General features: G+C 35.6%; 2 protein-coding genes and 1 non-coding gene across 8 annotated transcripts; 1 reads left to right on the top strand and 2 right to left on the bottom strand.

Annotated features, from left to right (window-relative positions):
• The first annotated feature begins 539 nt into the window (after positions 1 to 539).
• Positions 540 to 8,858, top strand: LOC127811674 (phosphoglycerate kinase, cytosolic). The gene is made up of 7 exons (XM_052351757.1): positions 540 to 707; positions 798 to 1,001; positions 6,449 to 6,526; positions 6,623 to 6,883; positions 7,562 to 7,879; positions 8,125 to 8,283; positions 8,383 to 8,858. Exons 2-7 carry the CDS (start codon positions 807 to 809, stop codon positions 8,575 to 8,577), a joined length of 1,206 nt encoding a protein of 401 aa, XP_052207717.1. The 5' UTR covers positions 540 to 707; positions 798 to 806; the 3' UTR covers positions 8,578 to 8,858.
• Positions 8,859 to 10,314: 1,456 nt separating this feature from the next.
• TRNAR-CCG (transfer RNA arginine (anticodon CCG)) lies at positions 10,315 to 10,387 on the bottom strand. Its single transcript has one exon. It is a non-coding gene; the product is annotated as a tRNA-Arg (tRNA).
• A 1,130-nt stretch (positions 10,388 to 11,517) lies between these two features.
• On the bottom strand, positions 11,518 to 19,680 carry LOC127812035 (thiosulfate/3-mercaptopyruvate sulfurtransferase 1, mitochondrial-like). Of its 6 annotated transcripts, none has more exons than XM_052352301.1 (12): positions 19,561 to 19,680; positions 18,959 to 19,133; positions 17,833 to 17,892; positions 17,396 to 17,458; positions 17,118 to 17,242; positions 16,838 to 17,000; positions 15,383 to 15,442; positions 14,513 to 14,571; positions 14,120 to 14,201; positions 13,122 to 13,200; positions 12,367 to 12,434; positions 11,518 to 11,754 (listed from the first exon to the last, which is right to left on the bottom strand). In XM_052352301.1, exons 2-12 carry the CDS (start codon positions 19,025 to 19,027, stop codon positions 11,638 to 11,640), a joined length of 945 nt encoding a protein of 314 aa, XP_052208261.1. In that variant the 5' UTR covers positions 19,028 to 19,133; positions 19,561 to 19,680; the 3' UTR covers positions 11,518 to 11,637. The 6 variants fall into 6 exon arrangements, with proteins under 6 accessions (XP_052208261.1, XP_052208260.1, XP_052208262.1 ...); XM_052352300.1 differs by lacking the exon at positions 19,561 to 19,680 and adding an exon at positions 19,296 to 19,527; XM_052352302.1 differs by lacking the exon at positions 19,561 to 19,680 and adding an exon at positions 19,296 to 19,524 and having other exon boundaries at positions 13,122 to 13,185.
• Positions 19,681 to 23,330: the final 3,650 nt, after the last annotated feature.

Genomic DNA, 23,330 nt, shown 5'->3' with positions numbered 1-23,330 from the left:
AATTTTAAAATATTTTATAATCTTATCTTAATCATTTCATATCTTAATTCGGAATATATTCCAACCTTATTTGAATGTTTCTTATTTTAATCAATTTAACAAACACCTCAAAATAAATAATGAAGTAAATGTATTATAATATGAATAATGGTATATATTTTATATTAATATATATGTTAATATGAATAATAATATAGGTCTTATGTCAAATCTAAGATATGACATCATGCATATATTATTATATTTTATGCATCCGTCAATCTGAATTATTTTAGCCTGTTCTATTTTTTAATTTTATTGTAAAAAATGATAAATTATTATTCTACAGATTAGATTAGGTGACATTGTTTCTATATAATTAAAAATTATTTATAATTATTTTATATTATGCTTGGTATTTATTAATTATAATTATTTTTAAAGAAAATAAATTCAAAGCTTATTTTTCGTACCAGTGTGCTGCCAACAGACTATAATAATACTGCTAGTGGTAACATAAAACGCACGGCTCGGGCCTTGACCGAAAAACGAATCTTCGCAAGTAGATGCGCATAATGCGCCCCCGCTCTCTATAGCAAAACCCTCCTCATCCTGCGCCGTCTCACTCTTACAAATACACTCTTCCCGATTCAACTTTCCGTTGCTTTCACCGCACTCACGAGATCTCTGTCTGCAGCTGCGTTGATTACACTTTGATCCGAGGATCGGTGAGTTCGAATCCGTAAAATCCACCGATTCCTTGTATTTGAGAAGGAATAACGTGATCGGTGATTTGATCTGTTGATTTTTGTTCGCAGGAAGGCGAAATGGCGACGAAGAAGAGCGTAGGCGCCTTGAAGGAGGCCGATTTGAAGGGAAAGAAGGTGTTCGTTAGGGTGGATCTGAACGTTCCTCTGGATGACAATTTCAGTATCACCGATGACACTAGAATCCGAGCTGCTGTCCCTACCATCAAGTACTTGATGGGCCACGGCGCCAGAGTCATCCTCTCTTCTCACCTGGTATCTACCGACGTCCTTCTGTGTTGTTGTCTCCTTCATGAAATGTATTTTTTCGTTGTAGGGTGTGGTTGGAACATGGATCCGTTGAGGGAATGATGAAAGAAAATGGAGCTGTTCTTATTTAGGAAATAAGAACAAAAGGAGTAGAGATCTCTATCAAATGATTGAATCGTGCATAAAACTGGTACAGTTTCAGTGATAAATCAGAGTTCTAAGTAGGGAGATTTGTTTGCATATTGATTTGTGGAGGGAATAGAAACTAAAAGTAATTATAATCTGATTTATTTGCTTCCTGATTTCGGTGCAACTTAGTGTCCGCTATTTTGGTTTGTTGGAACTTTTCTTGTTTATGGAATTTGTGCTCAAGATTTATTTATTACTTTCACGTGGTTTGATGAGAAGATAAAAGTTACATATTTTTTTAGATAGTTTAGTTATTGTACTGGTGCGTCTAAGACTAATTAGATACCAATTGTTTTGCAGGGTATTTTTTTTGAAAGCTTTGTTTATTTACCAAGCTTATTTTTTGGATGATTAGATGTTTTGTTGGAAATCATGGCTCCATCTTTCATTATAACGCTAGAAAGTATAAAATTAGATAGAAAAATTGCAATGCTAAATGTTACTTGAATTTTTGCTTTGTTCAATTTGTTTTTTTTGTTGTAATTCTTTTGTTGAATGGGTTAGTGCTTTCATATTGGACATATACTATTACCTTACTTCGGTATTTGTATAATGCCTACAAATTTCCTTTCTTTTAGCTTGATTGATTCTTAGTGTTACATCTGTGTGTTCCTCGAGTTGTGATATACCATTTTTTGGACTCTCATACTGTTTTCGTATGCCATTGGCTAATCTTGTTGGCCGACCTCAATTACAGGATTGGTTTTTGTTGCTCATTTAGGTGTATCAACAACAACAACATATCCAGCCCTTATCTCACTATGTGGGGTCGGCTACATGAATTATAGACTTACATGTATTTATGTCTTTTGTCATATATTCATTTAGGCCCATACACTTTATATCAAACTTTAATGTCTCTTCCAAAATTTTCTTGGGTCTGCTTACTGCTTTTTTTGACTAATTATTCCATATCATCAACTCTCCTCACAGGAGCATCTCTTGGTCTCCTTTTCACATGTCCAAACCATCTTAGTCTAGTCTCTTTCATTTTCTCCTCGATTGGCAGTACTCCTACCTTGTTACGATCAATCTCATTTATAATTTTATCTTTTCTTGTATGGCCGCACATCCATCTTAGCATTCTCATCTCCGCTACACTCGTTTTTTGCTCATGCTATTATTTGACTGCCCAACATTCTGAGCCATACAACAAGACTGATTATAGCTGTCTTATAGAATTTTTCTTTCAATTTTAATGGGATTTTACCATCACATAACACTCCCGACACATTTCTCCATTTTAGCCAACCTGCCTTAATTCTATGCGTGACATTCTCATGAATTTCTCCATCTTGTTGAATCACTAATCCCAAATATCGAAAATAGTATTTTCTTTGTAAGATTTGGTCTTTCAATTTTATTATAACATCCTCCACTCTTCATAGTTGTTAAAGGTGCGCCTAGGTGCAAGGTGCTAGTTCAGCGCTTCGCCTGGGCCGAGGCGAGGCGAGGCGATTTCAATGAGGCGCACGCCTTGCACGGTGAGGCGCCGAGGCGAGAGGCGCGTCTCATGAAACCTAGGTTTTAATTAAAATCTAGGCAGCCCAATTCCTTCCCTCTTCTTAGTTCCAACATGTATACATTACAACATATTTACATTTCTTTAGTTTAAGTAAATGTCCATATTTTTTTTTTATTTATATTTTACCTTCCATTTACTTTAATACATAAATGTAAATAAGAAAGTATCTCCCATTTGGATTCAATAAAAATATCTAAAAAATCAAAATCCATAAGAATAAGAAAATAGAATTTTGATTTTAGTACAAACTCAGGATTTAACAATTTTATCACCCCCAAAATGCATACCTACTATTTCTTGAAAAATTCATTATAAATCATTTTAATTTTTTAAAATAAAAACATTTTCTTATATGTCTCCTTATAATGCGCTAATCTTCCAGACTTGAAAATAACATTTTTCAAAATGAAAACATTTTCTTGATTGAAGGGGATGATGAAGATATTGACCTTGATGTTGATGATCTCCTTGATGATTGATTAAAACTTCTTTATTGATTGTGGACTTGTAGTGTTTATATGTTTGTTTAGAATTTTGCATGATGATTGGTACTTGTTTGAGTTTGAGACTTTAAGTTTGAACTATGATGATGTTTCTAGTTTAGAATTTGCATGATGAATGAATCAACTTTGATGATGTTAGTTTAGAATTTGAATATTATGAATCATTAATGATATGCATGTGTTATTGATAATTTGATAGTTTTTTATGATTTTACAAGATTTTGAGTCTTTTTTCTAAAAGGTGCGCCTTGCTTCGCAAAGGCGCGCCTCGCCTCGTGCGCCTCGCGCCTCATGCTTCAGGACCCTTTCAGAACTATGCCACTCTTGCATTCTTACTAAATTTACATTCCATATATTATGTTTTCCTTCTACTTAATTTAAATCCCTTAGATTCTAAATTGTTTCTCCACAACTCAAACTTAGTGTTCACTCTCTCTTTTGTTTCATTCACCAACACTATGTCATCTGCAATTTGCATACACCATGGCATCTCTGTCTGAATGTGTTTAGTGAGTTCATCAATTACTAAAGCAAATAAGTATGGACTTAGTGCAAAACCTTGATGCAGTCCCATTATAATTTTAAACGGCTCAGTATCCCCTCTGCATGTTCTGATTCTTGTTTCTGCACCGTGATACATGTCTTTAAGGGCTTGTATATAGGCTATTCAGACTCCTTTCTTCTCTAAAACCCTCTATAATACTTCTCTAGGGACCCTGTCATAGGCTTTTTCTAAATCTATAAACACTATATGTGGGTCCTTCTGATGATCTCGATACCTTTCCATTAGGCGCCTTAGTAGGTATATAACTTCCATTGTTGACATACCAAGCATGAAATCAAACTTATTTTCCGAGACATTTGTTTCTTTTCTGAGTCTTTGCTCTATTACTTTTTCCTAGAGTTTCATGGTATGGCTCATTAACTTAATTCTTCTATAATTTTAACAATTTTGAACATCTCATTTGTTGTTGTATATGGGAACCAAAGTACTTTTCCTTCACTCATTTGACATCTTTTTTGATTTAAGGATCGCGTTAAATAATTTCGTTAGCTAATAGATGCCCTCTTCTCCCATGCATTTCCATGCTTCTATTGGTATATTATCCGGTCCCACCGTCTTATGATTTTTCATCTTTTTTAATGCTTGCCTTATTTCATTTGAACTATGCATTGATAAAATGTGTAACTCACGTTCTATTCGGAGTTACTAAGATGTTTCAACCTAACTTTTGTGTCTCCATCATCATTGAATAATTTTGTGAAATACTCTTTTCATCTCTCCTTAATCGCTCCCTCATTCACTAATATATTTTGGTTTTCATCTTTTATGCATTTCACTTGATTTAGATCCCTTGTTTTTCTTTCTCTTGCTTTAGCTAATTTATATATATCCCTTCTCCATCTTTTGTATCTAGTCGTTTATATAAATTCTCATATGCTTTTGACCTTGCTTCACTAATAGCTAATTTTGCTGTCTTTTTCGCTTCTTTATAATTTTTTAGGTTTTCTTCATTGTTGCACTAATATATAGCCTTATAGCAAGTTTTCTTATTTCTAATTTTCAATTGTACTTCTTCATTCTACTATTAGGACTCCTTAAGGTTTAGGGCTCTACCATTTGTCTCTCCAAGGACTACCTTTCCTGTGCTTCTTATGGTAGTAGCCATTTCTCTCCACATTTGGTTTGCTTGTCATTCTCCATTCCATTCTTTTCTACTCCTTAATTTTTCTTTGAAGATTAGTTGTTTCTCCCATTTTAAATCCCACCACCTAATTCTTGGAATTTGTTTTATGTGATTTTTTCTCTTCCAATTTCTTACTTGGACGTCAAGTACCAAAAGTCTATGTTGAGTAGTCAAACATTCCCCAAGTATCATCTTACAATCCCTACAACATAATCGATCATTTTTGTCTCATGAGGAAGTAATATATTTGGGCACTTGATATGATATTTTTATATGTGATTAAGTGTTCATCCCGTTTTTTGAACTTAATATTGGTTATGATGAGCTCATATGCCATAACAAAATTTAGAATAGACTTAGTTTCATTATTAATTTCCCTGAATCCATACCCTCCACGTACCTCTCTATAGCCGTTTCCGTCTTTACCCACGTGACCATTTAAGTCACCTCCTATAATCATTTTCTCTCCTCTTAGGATCATTTGCCCTCTAGGTCCTCATAGAATTTTGCTTTTATCTCCTCACTTAACTCCGCTTGTGGTGCATATGTATTAAAGATATTCATAGTCATTCTTTCTAGACCAACATTCACCATAATAATCCTATCTCATATTCTCTTTACATCCACTATCTCATCTACTAAGCTTTTATCCATAATAATCTCCACTCCATTTTTCGCTCGATCATTTCCTGTGTATCATATTTTATATCTAGTTTGTGATAAAGTTTTTATTTTTTTCCCTTCCTATCTCGTCTCTTGAAGGCACATAATAGTAATCTTTCTCTTAATCATCACATTTACCACTTCTATAGCTTTGCCTGTTAATGTTCCTATGTTCCATGACCCAATCCTTAATCTATGATTTTGGTTTTGGCTTTGGTTTTGAATTTGATTTTGTTTTTTATTTTGGACTAGCTTCTTTATTCACATCCGTCCAAGTAAATGCGGAGACCCTTGCTCATTTATCACTACATCCAGGCACCGATGCAGCTGCCTTAACTCACTTAATACTACACGTCGGCAGTGTAGCGCGTCGTTATGAAGGGTTACGCTCCAACGGTTTTTCATAGTTTGTCTAGAGTTAATATTTTGAATCTGATTAGGTTTTACGTTGGCTGTCGGCTACCTAACACAACCCTCCTCTTTTATCCGGGGTTGGAACCGACAATGGATAACATCCCTAGGCGGAGTTGCTCATTTAGGTGTATCATTCATATTAAATTATATATTTCTCTATTTTTGCCATGTTTTTACTCTGGAAGCTACTGCATCTTTGATGAGTGATTCATATGATGAATTCATCATTTCATAAGATTGCATAAAGCACTTGTTGTGCTTTGATATTTTTTTTATTTGATTCTTCAAAAAGATTATATTGAAACCCTATTAATATTTCCTTCACTGGTATTAATTGAAGATTGAAAAGGTTCATTTCTCGTAATGCTTTTGGGAAAAAGAGTTGGAAGGGGAAAGGCTATTGTCATATCCTCAATAATTCAAGTGTACTTTTGAGATTATTATAATTTTATTCAACTCTGTTTGTTGCAGGGACGCCCTAAGGGTGTTACACCAAAATACAGCTTGAAGCCTCTGGTGCCAAGGCTGTCTGAGCTTCTTGGTGTTGAGGTAGGTTTCTGTATTTTATCATATGTTTTAGTTGGCTTTATTGGTAGTCACTGATCTGGCTGGTCTCTCTGATTGTTATTCATGTGCTTATAACAGGTTAAAATGGCAAATGATTGTATCGGTGTAGAAGTTGAAAAATTGGTGGCTGAAATACCGGAGGGAGGTGCTCTACTGCTGGAGAACGTGAGGTTCTACAAAGAGGAAGAGAAGAATGATCCTGAATTTGCAAAGAAACTAGCATCTCTTGCAGATCTGTATGTGAATGATGCTTTCGGTACTGCTCATAGAGCACATGCTTCCACTGAGGGGGTGGCCAAGTACTTGAAACCCTCTGTTGCTGGATTCCTCATGCAGAAGGTTGTATTTTCTTCTACAATTGCTTGTATCCCTTTTGGCTACTTACTTTGAGGAGCTAAATTTTACCATGTTAAATGTGCGTATCATTTGGTAAATGGTTACTTGGCACTGGCAGAACTAGACTTGATCCTTCTTAAGGGGAACAAGGGTTTGACTTTGAACTTACCCTAGCATGCATTGTTCATATTCAGTCCAAAATTTTGATCTTTGCTGTCATAGCTCTCATGCTATTTTATGCTGATGTTGAGCTATAAATGCAATAAGATCTAAATTAATCCTTTTAAGATTTTCATGTTGTATGTCATAAATAACCACCCCTATTTCATTCAGAGCTAGCTTGATCTGCCTGGTAGCTTGGTTTATTTGATGAGCCACGCACACAATATAATGAGCCAAGAGAAGGATTAATGGCATGTAAACAGAGAAGTTTTTGTATATTAAATTTTTAGAGACTTGATATTTAATTATCTTGGTCAGCCCGTGTATGGAGAACATATTCATTCTTGTTATCTACTTCCATTACAATTTACAGTTGCCATGCCTAAGCTATTCCTTATTTGCCAGTTTTTAACTAATTACCGTTTCTTTTCCTTTTGCTTCTCCCCCTTTCTTGAATCTTGATAAATGCTAATTTCTATTTCTTACATTCAGTAGACACGTTGACTTCTTTGGTTTTAGGAACTTGACTATCTTGTTGGAGCTGTGGCTAATCCCAAGAGACCATTTGCTGCAATTATTGGTGGCTCCAAAGTATCAACTAAGATTGGCGTGATTGAGTCATTGTTGGGGAAGGTTGATATGCTCTTGCTTGGTGGAGGCATGATCTTTACATTTTACAAGGCCCAAGGGCACCCAGTTGGATCATCACTTGTGGAGGAAGACAAGCTTGATCTTGCAACATCTCTCCTTGAGAAGGCCAAGGCTAAAGGAGTGTCTTTACTTCTCCCGTCTGATGTGGTTGTGGCTGACAAGTTTGCTGCTGATGCGAATAGCAAGGTTAGCCTGTCCCCCACAATACACGCGTGCACACAAAATAATCAATTGTCTCTCCCAATGATGAACCTGGAGTGGTTTGGGCGTACATGCAACCTAGCTTGTTCTACTTGCCAAAAGTTTTATAGTTTGATCTGTTTCTCTTCATCTAAAATAAGTGAAGTCGTTGGATTTGGTCCTCTGTGTTTAGTTTAATTGAATACTTCATGTCTGAAAGTGGTTTAAGCAATGGTTAATATGTTATGCAGATTGTCCCAGCGTCTGGTATCCCTGATGGCTGGATGGGATTGGATATTGGACCTGATTCAATCAAGTCATTTGGTGAGGCCTTGGATACCACAAAAACCATTATCTGGAATGGACCTATGGGCGTGTTTGAGTTTGAAAAGTTTGCCGAAGGAACAGAGGTACATAAACAGCCCACATTCCTCTTCAAAATCTAGTTCTAGCATCACCCATGTGTTGGATTCCATCATTGAAATTGCGTATCTGTTTGTCATGAACAGGTCATTGCAAAGAAATTGGCAGACCTTAGTGGCCAGGGGGTGACAACAATAATTGGGGGAGGTGACTCTGTAGCAGCCGTAGAGAAGGTTGGTCTTGCTGACAAGATGAGTCACATCTCGACTGGCGGTGGTGCCAGCTTGGAACTGCTTGAGGGAAAATCGCTCCCCGGAGTCCTTGCACTTGACGATGCTTGAATCGCACTTTTGTCTTGTTCGCGTTTATAAGGTTTTCCGGATGCTTTTGTTATGTTTGGGAGGTTTTTTGACCAGAGCTGATAAGAACCATAATAGAATGGAACTCGTGTAGAGTTTAATTATAAGAGTGGATCGAACTTGAATAAGTGGATTCCAGCGGGTAATGAACACACAGCATTCCTTGGCGTTGAGTTTTTGAGTTCTCTTCCAAGGAACTATACTTGGTTCTTGTGGTAGATCATGATGGCATGGCAAATAATTTTTTATCTTGGTTCTCTTTATCTGTGGCAGCCTCATCAATTATTTGCATTGTATGTCTTGCATTCTTGCTCTGGGGCTTTTGTTTTTTATGGGAGATCCATCTATGTTTGCATGATTCATTTTGGCTAAACCCTCGATGCTCGACTCGACGGTCGATATAGTTGATGAAACGCAAGACTCGGGGAGGAAATCTCACACACCGGGTAGTTTTACTTTATTTTGTTGTAGTTATTTTTGTTTCAGAGATGACTACCTCTTTATGTTGGTTCCTCCAACCAAACATTTATTGGTCTTGATTTCTTTCAACCAGGCTGGATGGTGATATTTACAGTTAAAAGAGTTAGTGGATAAATATATGTACGCATATATATAAATGTATATGTATTAATATAGGTTCAATCAAAATAACCCCATATGTGAATATAACATGTTGCCATCAACTGGGAACATGTTGCGTAACATCAATATATGAAAAATTGTAGAATTTTTGTTCCTTCGAGCATTTTTATTTATTTATTTTTAACATCATTGGCATGCAAATTTTTCTATAAAGGAAAAAGGAAACTTTTGATAATCAAGCATGTTCAGTAATTCTCAAGTCTCAAGCAAACTACGAATAAAAAAAAGAAAAGAACAGAATTACGAAAATACAGTATAATAACCCCCCCTCCCCCCACCAAAAATAAATAAATAAATAAATAAACTTAATAAAAATTACGAAAGCTGATGATTATTTAAAATAGTTGAAGCCTGAACCCGAACGAAGAACGAGAGAAAAGATAAAAATATGTAGAAGAGCAACTTGTGCTTGTGCAATGCGCCTGCAGCAGCAGGGTTTACTGTGACATGCGGTAAGAGATTGAAGGCTTTGAAGTTACAAATTGGCAATGCCCGCTTTTACCTTTTGGAAGATGGGAAAATTGGAGAAATTAAAACGCTAGAGACTCAAAACCAACCCCCAAATGTCTAGCCAGCCATACCCGAAAATTTTCTATTAGTTAGTTGATTGTAAGTGACTTTTTTTTTTTTTTTCTTTTTTAATAAGCGTTATTCCCACCAACTACAAGTTATTTTATTCAAATTAGAATTGATAACACAATATTCATAATTTTCAATACAACTCCATGCTAAGAAATATTGTGACAAAATTTTAACTTATATTTTCTAGTTGCCGTAATCCTTTAGTGTAGAAATAATGAGATAAAAAATTTCAATTCCATTTCATATGAAGAAGTTTTAGAAAATGTTAATGAAGGAAGATAATTTATATCATATTTTATCTTACAATTGATATTGTGATTTTTTTTAAAAGAGTAATTATAGAAGAAAAAAATTCTTTTGTCTTACTTTGTTGGATAAAGTAGAAAATCAAAATAAATTCTTGAGCCTGCGTAATTGGATTCCCTCCAATTTGGATATGTGTGGTGTGGCTTTTATTCAAGTAAATGAAGGAAACTGAAAAAGAATCAAAAGGGACGATCGCGATGGGACTCGAACCCACAATCTCCCGCTCCGGAGGCGAGCGCCTTATCCATTAGGCCACGCGATCATCTGATGCTATCTTTCCAAATTTAAATAATTAATTATATGATGCTCGTAACTCTAAAGCCACCCCCCCCCCCCCCCCCGGGCCGCCTTTTATTATTTTTTTCTTTTTTAACTAATCACATTTGAAATTACTCTACAAAACTGCTCAGCCATTTATGACCCATGGGAGCACCAATGCGACAATGCCAATATATTGACACAATCCGAACCAGAAACAATAATAAAGCTGGCTCATTTATGACATATTTCTCACTTTGCTTAACTTCTTCCGTTTCTATTGGAGTAAACAGCAATATTAATATAAAATTCAGTACAAAAAGCTATAATTAATGGCCGAAATAGACAACACTGCAATGAACAAATAAATTTAATTCAAATCGAGTCGCGCAAGCATGCTGTCCTAAAGACAGAATCGTCCTGCACTGACGACTAACAAACTACGACGATAGTCTTAGTAGGATAAAACGATTTTACCGGCAGAATAGCAGTCGAGAACTACCTGACAAAACTCGAAGTGGTGTATAAGAAGAAAGATTGGAGAAATGAAATAAGCTCACTGATGAACAGTGAGGAAATTCTGAAAATTTAACAGAAGAGAGAGATGATGGAGCTCCAAAAGATTTCTTCCCGAGCAACTTAAAGCTTGTATATATATACAAAGCCTGGGACAGCCCGACACAAACACGCATGAAATATGAAAAATGAGGCGCCGGGACCATGACATGGAGGAGACACGCTACATGAAATCGGGAAGGATTTCTGGAAGTGGAACTGCCGTGATAGCCACTCCGCAAATGCGCTGGATACGCAGAACAATTTCCGGAATGGTGTCCTGTTCGAATAAATTTTTAATTAAAATAATATATTAAATAAATTTTTACTAAAAAATATATTATTTTATTCATATTGATCTGATCCAAATCGAATGATTGTTCGGCGGCGCACATGTGTATGGGTTCACCCGCTCACAAAATTTAAGTGCTCCTCGGGCCCAAATCTAATATCAAGATTTGGGCTATTTATACCTATTTTGAATATCCTCACCAAGCAATGTGGGACAAACACTCCCACACACGTAACACAATACACTCACACACAACAGTTTCATGAGTCGCCTCCCAAACAAATAACTGCAAAGAATTCAATCCCAGCAACTGTCTTCTATCACATAAAACAAATAATCACAGATCAAGTCTCAACTCATCAGTTTTTACATATAGCTTCTTCTATCATCAAAATCCCCAGTGTTAATCAAACAGGGCAGGAAGTGGAAGTGGAAGTGGAGACAGCGTTGGCCGGATGTGTAGCCCATTCTGTCCATGACCCATCATACACCGGAACATCAGTTTTCCCCAGTCGATACAGACCCTGAAAACATTCAGAGTATTAGAACTAAATGATTTTTCCTCCTCTTTTATGCAAAGGATAATCCGTTTTTTTCTTCTGTCATCAGGAAACCAGATTTAAGGTTGTTCTGGATGAAGAACAAGCTCATTTCTTTAACATGATGTCGTCTACGTAGGTACATTATAACAAGAATATGATAAACCCCCACCCCTCTTTTCTTGAATTTCTTCTATTTTTGGTTTCATTTGAGTGGTGTCCTTTTTGCCTCCCGGACTGGCGGGTAGAGTCCATTAAGATGGTTGAGGAGAAGACCAATAAGGGTTTCAATGAGAAGAGTGAATGAATAGGATAAGTATTTTTGCAAAAGAGACAGGGAAACCAAGAAAAGTTTGACTGAGAAACTCTAAGGTATGGCATGAGTCATACAGGCCTGACAAAAAATAAGACTATAGATATATATGACTTAAAAAAACATACATGTAGCCGACCGCATATGGAAGAAGAAAGCTTAACATGTTGTTTTGGTAGGCAGAGTTCAGGAAATGAAATAACATTAAAATAACAAAATACACCCAAAAAATTGGAAGATGTAATGCGGCAAAAGTCCTAAAGGGAAGCAAGAAAATTTTTAACCAGGGCAAGAATGCAAGCTGTTACACCAGTTCCACATGAAGCCACAACAGGGCTATCCAAAGAGATGCCTGCACAACAGTTTATAGTCAGATTTTCTCAAACTCTGTAGAGCTGATAGCAAATGACCACAATATTGATTACTAAAAGAAGAAATATTGAGATGATACAGTTAACTAAATGACATGTGCATATGCGTGTATGTATATAGAATTGACTGCCAAATGCAAATGATAAAAATTGTATTCTCAGGATCACATACCAAGCTCAAGTGTGTAGACATTTTAGGGCTGTTTTAATATAAAACTAGGAGCTTATTTCCCTACAATTTTGTTCTCTTTATTTATTTTCTTCCAGCTAGTTTCTTGATAAAGTAGATTCTCTTTACCAAAGCCTGTAACTTTAGTGATCTCACTGAACACCTATGAATATAAAGAACAGCCACACAAATAATTCTGTTGGTGGCTGTATATTTTACAAGCACGCATGCGCGTACAACACACACAAATAGGTATAAGAATATGCATGCATTACTTCACAGTTTGTATACATTGCACAAGTAAAATAATTGTGTTCAAGTCCAACTTATTACCCACATGGTCACATAATACTTATGCAAACACAAGCACAGCAAAGTGAAATGGTTAATTTGAAAATACATACATGATTGACTAGACTAACATATATTCAGTGATAACAAAAATGCATTGTAGCTAGAGACATCAGACACCTGCAATTAGTAAGACATAACGTATTACCTTCTTGTTCAAGCCTTTTCCTAAGCTCACTAGTGGGTAAAAGTGTTTGTAAGTCATCTAACATCTGCAACAATTCCAACTATATTTTAATCAAGGAAACGCCCAAGATAAAATCAATGCAGCTTCATCAAAATTTAAAGTCCAATAATCAAGAAGATTACAATCCAAGGAAAAACAGAACGTCAAACTGCCTCATCCTAGTAAAATACAGTAATAAAACACCCAAACCATGTTCACCTAACTGAATTACAACAGGTTGAGTCCTGGATGAATTTCCCAAATAATACAAATACTGTTCAGATGCTTCCAGATTGAGCTGTTGAGAAATGATGGTATTTTTTTTTTCCCAATGTGGGGGTGAGGGTGGGGCTTCTTTCTTTTCTTTCACTTTCTACCATTTCAAGACCGATCTGCAAAAGTAACTACAATCTTTGCCATAACTAGGTTATTCAAATAGAGGCGAGCACGTGGCAGCACCTTGCATCATTTGCAATTGGCTTCTGACTTTCACCTTTGGCCCTGAAGGCAAGGATGGGACAAAGGTTTCATCCTTGGGACCTGTCCTTGCGTAGGGATTTTTTTGTATAATTTAACCCACTGACTCCATATGGTTACATCACTCTCTGCAGGTGAAGAGAATAAAAGTTTTTTTTTTTGGGGGGGGGGGGGGATGGGTGGTCGTGGGGTGTAGGGAGATACCACAGTGAAAGAGGAGGAGAATAGGATTGAAGTGTTTGCATGGATGCTGGACATACTAACTGGATGAGCTCATAGACACCAATTCCAAGACTGCCTTCACTGTTCCAACTTTGCCTCAATTAATCAAGGATAGAGCTCAACAAAGAACCAATAGTTAGACAGGTCCATGATACTAAACTTAATTGGGATTAAGATTTTTATCAAGTTTGAAGGAAATAAGTTGACCTCTGTCATGCAAAAATTCTTGCTCCAACATTCAGAAATGCATGGAGAGCAAGAAATAAGAGAAAATTCTTTACCTGGGGGAAAGGAATGCACTTGCTGCCTGGTATATGACCACTTCTTACTCCTTTTCGAGGTTCTGGTGCAACCCCATCAAACCTGCAAAGGATTGAAATCAAGCAAGTGATTCCTACCATGCATCAGAATGCTTTTTAAAAAGAACCCAATTTCCATCCTCCAACTAGATTAGAAAGTAAAATACAGCCTTCACATAAACCAGACAAGATGGTAGGACAAACTTCTGCAATTCAAACAATCAGGAATATTTGTGAAGATCATTGTGTAGCTAATTTCACTAGCTAGTTGGCTGTTAATTAAGTTGTTAACATTCAAACAGACAATAACCATTCCCTCCATTTATTTGTGAACACCTCAATTGCTGATAAAACAATAGGAAATATTAGATATACCTGGCCTTTGAACGGGCATCAATGTGTTGATGTGTTTTGTCCTCAATGTTTTGTAAGATCTGAATACATCATGAGAAATAAGTTGTGATATATCAAAACAGTAAGCATCTAGAGTACAATCAACCCAATAAAGAAAATTCTCTACTAGGAGATTAAATTTCAGTCATTGTGAGACAAAACCTGCATCCTCCTCTGCCAGCACCATTACAGAGTCTTAATGAATCTCTACTTTTTGACAAAACCTGTTACTTATAGCTTCATGACTTCACTTTTTTATGGTGCTCAGCTATTATGTCAAAGATAGCATATTTTGTTTTAAGGATCACTAAATTTTTTTGTTTTTAATTACCAAATGCATCTTCAGAAGCGGAGCATGAATAACACCATTTCCTATACCTAAGTTCGGAGAGTGACAACAATGACATTCTTATCTGGGTTAAATATACATATTACATACCAACTATGCCATTGTTTTCAGCAGAAGTGGAGAGAAACCACGTCACTTACTGCTTGAAAGAATAAAGCCTAACAAGTTGATGCCACTCTCCTCAGTTTCCTTAGATTGGATGACCACTGCTTCCAGTAAAAGCAATTATTACCGAAACATTTTGTCAGCCAAATTTTGGTTTAAAATCCTAAACAAGCAAAAAAGTGCATTGGTTTCCAAAGAAATATAAAAAGTTACTGACTTCATGGTAAGGTTTAAAGACTATAGTTAACAGTAGCACTAGCAGGAATATACACAGCTCTTACACAGCTGATATATTTTATCCCTTTCCAGTCACAAATCATAGTCATGAAAAATAGATGAAATAGGAAACATATATTTTTGTGAAAAATGAAAGGCCTGTTAATTTTGAAGAAACATACCTGTTGGAATGTCCAGATGAAATGGGGCCGAAATTTGGTCTGAAATTTTGTTGGGCCAACCTGCAATAGCCAGATCCATTGAACATCTATTCAGGCAATAGAAATTCAAATACAAAAATAAAAAATAAAAGCAGAGGATGATATAAAAGGAAATATGCATGAAAGAGAGACTGCAGCCAAAGAATACATTTAAAAGCTTAAAAATAAAATAAAATACCTAAATTATATTAACACAAGTTCCAGTCTTAATTTGTGTATAGTTGGTGTCAATTACATAAAGTTGGTATCAATGTAACTTCAAACGATTCGCATATGATGTGAACCCACAATGGGATAAGGCCAAAGGAACCCACAAAAGATTGAAACGAATCCCAGAAAAGCCAAAATCGGATAGAAGGCAAAGAATTCCAACCCGTTGATTCACGAACCAAGAACCTAGACTATATTAAAATCTAGACTCGTTGATTATACGGAAGCAAGAACCAAGAATTGTTGAACGCCACAAAGACTGCCCAGATCTTTGATAAGTTCGGGTTTTGAACGCCACAAAGGAATCACTCCATTGATAAGTTCGAAATTTTGTTCATTGAAGAACAAGATAAAAGAGATAAATCTCTCAAATTCAAAAATTCATAATAATTTCTGTCTAATGTTTACAATGGAAAAGCCTTTAAATAGGCAAATAATTAAATCCTAATTCTACATGGAAATTAATAAAAATCCTAAATTACATAGAAAATAAATAAATAACTAGATCTGGTCAATCAATCAATCATTCCTTTTATATTCCCAGATCTTTTCAATCAATCAACCATCCATTCTTTTTTATGCTCTCAAATTTTATCAATCAATTAACCAATCAATCAATCAATCATGCGCTCAAATCTTGCAATCAACCAGTCAATCAACAACCATTCCTTTTTATGCGCAAATCTTGTCAATCATCCAATTCCGACATGGTTGACAAGGTTGACTTGTCCGATTGCATCATTGTTAGTCGGCCCTCCATGATTCTCATCAGCATATCTACAAAATAATCAATACCCAGAAAGTCTAAGCGACAAGCAGAACAGTCCACAGCATAAGAGGCATGCTTTAGACAAGAAGAACTTGTATTTTCCTTTTCCTGAAAGAGGTTTAGGGGAGTTAGGGCAAAGGGGTGGGAGATATCCTGATTATCACCATAATAAAAAATATCCTAATTCAGAGTTCCATAAGCTTTCTGTTTCTGACATGCTCACTAAGATCTTGTGGTAACAATGCTAAACTAAAGTAACCGAGGAAAAAGCATATCCAGAAATATTTGTCCAATATAAGGTACGTATAAAAACATTATGTATAGAGCCTGAAATAAGACAAATAATACTCATGCAATAAAAAAAAAAAAGGCTTGCATCCTGGATAAATGGCGGACTAAAAATAAAAACAGTAATTATCTTGAATAAAAAGGCTTACTGCTAGTCCATGATATACTTCCTGTACGGCTTTGTTGGCAGCATTCACTTTCATAACGGCATCACTAGAAGCACTAGATTCAACATCAAAGCCTGAAGCACGCCATCTTGGCAAGCCTCCATCTAACACCCAGACTCTGTCATGCCCAAAAACTCTGAACATCCTGTTAATTCAATTACATGCACTCATTATCATTATTAGCTCATAGAGTTTGGGAAAATGATATGATAAAAAGTTAAAATGACAACTTAGGATCTTGAATACCAGAGATGCTACTCACCACCAAACTCGAGCTGCACTGAAAATTCCCTTGCCATCATAAACAACAACGCCATCTTTATTCTCAATACCAAGTGCTGAAACAGCAGCAGCAAAGGCTCCTGATGATGGCAGCATGTGTGGCAACTGAGACAGACTAATTTATATGTAAGGGAAAGTGGCATGTCGCAAATATAATTTGGAGTAAATACCTCAAAGTAATTTCACTTCTTTTATGATAATTGTCATTTCCAAAGCACTAATATAATAAACACAAAAGCATTGAAAGAACCATCTTACGTCAGTAGTTTGATCTGATATCCTGTCTATGTCAAAGAAAAGGGCACCAGGAATACGGGCAACCTATTCAAGCAACACCAGCCCAAATTAAAATACTAATAATATTAACAGAGGGAACCAACCCCACCTAGTGGGATTAAGACTTGGTGTTTGTTTCATTCTTGTAACAAAAAATGAAAAGAAAGGAACCAGGATAAAACTCACATAAAGACTTTTAATATGGTATCCTAGAATAATAGATGCTCAAGATGAATGGTTTTTGAATATCATGTAAGTCCTTAACTCCAATAATTGGATTTTTAATGGCATGATTTGCATAAAGAATATTTATTCAATAACAAAGAAAAAAAGAAATGCTCAAATGAATATACAGTGTTTTAACATCATTTAAAGAAGAAATCATAGCTAACTAGTTCAAGAAAAAACCAAAGGAATACCTGATACTCTTCAAATGGATTCCTTTGTTCATCTGGCAGATATGAGGATGCATCCAACACCTGAAAATGTAAATATTAAAATATTATGATAATAATATAGAAAACGCATTCAAGGTTTTTTTTGGTTGGGGGTTGGGGGGGGGGGGGGGGGGGGGGGTGTGAACAACTGCACTTAAAGCAAGCAAGGAAAATTTTCATAATCTTATTCATTATAAATAAAGTGATGTCTCGACCAGATGTGTTACATGGACTCTTCTATTCACCTTAATATCCATGTTCTCCAGATATAACAAAGTATAAGGATACGAGCAATATGTCAGAGCCCCGTTACAATATTTGATGAAAAAGAAGCTTGCCTTTGATAATTAAGAAAAATTTCAAAACTAAAACATGGATAAGAGATATAAATATCATTTTCCCTATAAATTTCTTTTGATTCGAAGTACATTCCAGACGGTAATATCATTTATTTCAGAATATTATGCAATGGTTGGACCATTTAACTGTTCACACCATGTCTGCATACCCACACCCAACTTCCAGATACTGAGATACATATCATGGTATCCTACTATAAGGATCTAAGAAGGCCATGACATGTGGCACACACCCACAAGTGATTGTCATACTTGAATCCATGTAACATAGGGCGTGAGGATGGATAGAATTGCATAAGATAAAAGAACGAATTTACTAAAACTATTCAAATGCAACCTGACTGAGAATGACATCTTATAGTAAGTATGAATTAAAGTTGATTCATCCTTTTGCATTTTATCTCGTGGAAATCTCAGATCAATGAAGCATCAACAGACAAGCAGAGTATGGTTCGGGCTCTGACCCCATACAACCATGTCTGAGGTAAACTATAAGAAACAAGGCTGCTATTTTGAGGATGAAGGAAAAGAAAACATGAAAGTTTCCTTTGACAGTTTTTTCACAACTTCAACTGTTCCATAGCGTTTTTATTAACTTTGTCTACAATACTCATTTTCTTCTTCAAATACCGAGCGAGTGATCTACTACCAAAGTTGTTAAAAAGCGTTAAAACAACACAAACATTTAATCAAAGTTAAAATCAACCTAACCCACAAAATATAGAATGGAAAAAAGCCCAATCACATACCTTCAAATCAGCCTCTCTGAAGTTAGCATGGAGCCACTCAACTGAAACAACAGGTTCATTAGTCGACATGACTGCACTGATAAAAACGCTTTTCGACCCAAAAATGGTAAGGAACGAGAAACAAAGCCACACGTCTTATTCACCAAGTAGTCATGATCAGCCTGAATGATCTCTTCTGCAAGTGGCAATGGAAAGTCAGTAAAAATTAAATAACAACTAAGGTAAGGATAAAAAAATTGGGATTAAGTAAACGGGAGGCCAAGACCTCCAAACATAACGAATCGAGTTCCAGGTACAAAGCTAAACTCATCGCCTAAATCATCATCAAAGAACAAACCTTGACGAAAGCATAAAAGAAGAAAAAAAAGAAATGGCAGCATACGGCCTCCATACGGAAATGTTTGATGGTTTCTTAAATAGCAACTAGAAACTCCAGAAGAGGAATTCAGTCAAACGCCAAAAGCAAAACCAGTAGCAATACAAGGGCGGTGAGTGTCATCGAAACAAAAGACAAAGAGAAGAAGAAGAATCACACTGATACAGTAAAAGGAAAACAAAAGGCAGTGTTCTGAGAGAGAGAGACAGAGAGACAGAGAGATTACGGGGAAGAACTGGGGGGTTGTGGCCGTTGGGCGACGGCGAGGTCGTCGAGCCTCAGTGAAGCGGCGAAAAGGTGGAGGAAGGTGTTGACAAGGCGGATCAGCCACTTTATTACCGAAGAATGAAATTAAGTCAAAAACAAAAGCATCACAATAATAATAATAAAACTACTAACTAAAATTCTTACATTTTACAGATAATTATAGAGAAAACAAGTTATGTTTCTTTTATAATATAACAAGATATGTTAGGTAAAATTACAAAACTTGAGGTGAAGTCATAAAAACTTTACCACTTAATTAAGATCATGTGACTTTTGTCACCTTGTTATGTATGGAGGTAAAGTGATAAAAATTTTACTAATTAATTAAAATCATGTGAGTTTTGTTATCTTATTATGTATTTACTTGACAAATTCTTGTTAGTGCATTAACAAATTCATCTAACATAATTTATCGTGTCATTAATTAATGATAAATAATGATACTAAAAAATAATAATTTATAATTAAAAATAAATACTAAGTTAAAATTGGACACCTATATTGGAAAAAAATAGAAAAAAAAATGAGTCTAAAATTAAAAATAAAGTGAAAATTGAATTTATTGGATAAATTAAAAAAAAAAACTAAACTTTCAAATTAATTTTAATTTTAGACCAAATTTCTTATTTTTTAATAATTATATCAAATTTATCTCTTAATTTAAAATTGTTAATTACCTTTACAATCAATGGGTTTTAACTATTAAATGTTAATGTGGTGTAGATAAATTGATGACATAATCACTTTCATATCTCTGCCTTTCTCTCTCCTCTCTTAATATTTGTGCTTGTGCTTGCCATCCTGTTCCTGGAGATTAAAAATCAAACAAGTCTGCTATACAAGAATATGCTTCCAAACTTAGACCTAATAGTTGAGGATTGAAGGAGGTGAGTGTTAATAAGCAGAAGGGTACGAAAGATGTGCATTCAATTCAAGTTTGGTTTGGATGCTCTAATTTTGATGAAAAGGGAGCTCAGCTTTGATAATTAACAAAATTTTCAACACTCTGTACAAGAATATTATTCATTCACAACACACAAGAAAGAAGAGCCTTCATCATCAATACACTGCTCATTTTCCTTCTTCATCTTGCCAGGTCCCATTGGCCATTCCAATCACATGCTACCTTCACTTCACTGTCTGCCAGCCCACCAATAACTACTATATTAGTTTAGTTGTGCTTCATTATTCCCAAGAAACCTACACACAATTCCACAATTAACATAAAACCTATTGGAGTAAACAACAATAATTATATAAAATCGGTATAAGAAAGCTATAAATAATGGCCTATGCAGACAGTATGATTACAACGAACGAAAAATATGATAGATCGAGTCGTGCAAACACGCTGTCCTGAAGATAGAATCGTCCTGTACCAACAGTTAGCAGACTATGGTGATAGTTTTAGCAGAATGAAACGATTTTACCGGCAGAACACTAGCCAAGAACAACTGGAGTTGGCAGAACTGAAAGAGGATTTTGCTATCTATTTTGGATTGAAGAAAGATTGGAAATAAATTTAAACTCACTAGTGAACAGTTGGTGGGATGGAGATAAATTTTTTTCAAAATTTTCGTATTAGGAGAAGAGAGAGTGGAGCTTCAAAACTATTTTGCAGAACTAGAAGCTCATATATATAAACATAGAGATAAAACATCCATGCATGAAATCTGGAAAAGAAACTCGAACCACAACATGGAAAAGACAAAATTAGAAAACGCTACATGAAATCTATAAAAGGTGCTGGGCTGGGACTGCGACAGCACTGCAGGAAATTATTTGGGAGGCATGCAATTTCTGGAAAGGTGTCCAGATAATTAAGATTAAAATTTTATTTAATAATATTTTATAAATTTTATTTTTATTTAGTAAAAATTTATTTAATATATTATTTTATTGATTTGAACCAACTGATTGGACGGATAGCGGTGGCGCACACGCGTAGATATGAGTTCGCCCACTCATAAAATTTGGGTGCTCCTTAGGGCCCAAATTCAATATCAAGATGTGAGCTATTTATACCCACTTAGAATCTCCTTGCCAAGCAATATAGGACAATAAACACTCCGACACACTTGGCACATGCACTCACACACAACAAAACCAACTATTGTTCTCCTCCTATTAAGAATGTATCATGTAAGTTGATGCTAGACAACAAGGGTGGGTTCACAAAACACCATCAGGGACATCTCTGGGAGGCTCGCTCTTTTCCTCCACATTTCATCCCACTTTTCAACTTCCCCCTCTCTAGTCCTAGAGTTATTTTCGATCACTATAGCTTGGTACCTTCATTGCCTTCGTAATCATAAGCACATGAGCAATCGCATTTTGTTCTGTCACAGGTTGAACAACTTCAGCCTCGCCATTGGTACTGGTTCAGGTACTTCCTGCATAAGCGTAAATCTACTTGAGAAAACATAATCACAATGCCACAATAATGAAAAACAGGTAAAATAAAATCTTAATTGTACGACGCAGTAGATATTAATTAACTAAAAGAGCACAAGAAGCATCACAACTGAACCACGAGGTATGAAACTCCATGAAACTTTCACCCTGCATTGGCAATACTCGCTAAGAAAAACATTCACTACAAGGTGCAAATATTTATTGAGTTTCACAACCTAAAACCAAACAAGAAGCCAATTATCCAAGTTCCACCTAAATATGCCATTCTTTTTTGCTTCATCCACAGCTCACATAATATTTCAATCACCTTCTGTTTGTTTCATCATCTTCAGAGGCTGTCATTTACTGGATATGGAGAAGAAAGATGAAGAGGCAAACAAACGAAAAACACAAAAATATTTTGCCAAGTGTAGGAAATCCACAGCTGCACTGCAAAGTTGAAAAAAACAATAGAACTTAACTTTATTCTTAGAGGAGCAACCTCACTTCTGGTTATCTCTGAGAGAGAGAGAGAGAGAGAGAGAGAGAGCAACTTTTAATGGTAGAAATGTAGCAATTATTTCATAACTTGGTGACTAAATGGTAACACCAATATCTAAAGAGTAAAAGTCACTTGCTACATCATCCAAAGCTAAACTTTCAGATGATCCACGCTTCATAACTTCAGTGAAACCAATACAGAGTGGATTGGTCCACATGAACATTAAGCAAGAAAAGAAAGAGCAGCAAGGAGAATGCCATAGCTCCTAAGATAATAATCTGATCTAGTACAAGGCCATGAATCCAGCAGGGCTAAGAGCCTTTTTCCTGTACATTGGCAATCAAATTATCAGAAACAGAGAGAGAAAGAAAAGATATAAAATGCCTTATTGATCGTTTTATTCATAGATCTCGGCTTTAAATACCCTAGAACTAATACATCGTCTAATTACAAGAATGCCATTGGTTTAACAACAGCAAAGCAATATAACAAACTAAACAATACAACAAACAAACTAACAACAGTAACATACAAAACATCAATATAACAAAAACAAAATACAGAAATACAGCAATACAACAAACTCTGTTACAAATATTACCTACATCTTGGGAGCCAAAAACAGCATAGAGAAATAAACGGCATCCATTTGTTACTGCTTAAAAAAAGGACGCAAGTCTGTCGGAACATGGAGTTTCAGCTTCAGCATCTTAATTCAGGAGGACCACTCTATTTGGTTCTCTTCTCTTCACTGATTATGCAAAGTGTTGGAAATACTACAGAAAATAAGTAACAGAGGTAATGGACCGCAAAAACTGATAGTTCATTCATTA

This window comes from Diospyros lotus, chromosome 10 (assembly GCF_014633365.1).
Source record: "Diospyros lotus cultivar Yz01 chromosome 10, ASM1463336v1, whole genome shotgun sequence".
Lineage (NCBI taxonomy): Eukaryota > Viridiplantae > Streptophyta > Magnoliopsida > Ericales > Ebenaceae > Diospyros > Diospyros lotus.
Note: the sequence above shows the minus strand (reverse complement) of the source record. Positions and strands in the feature narration are given on the sequence as shown.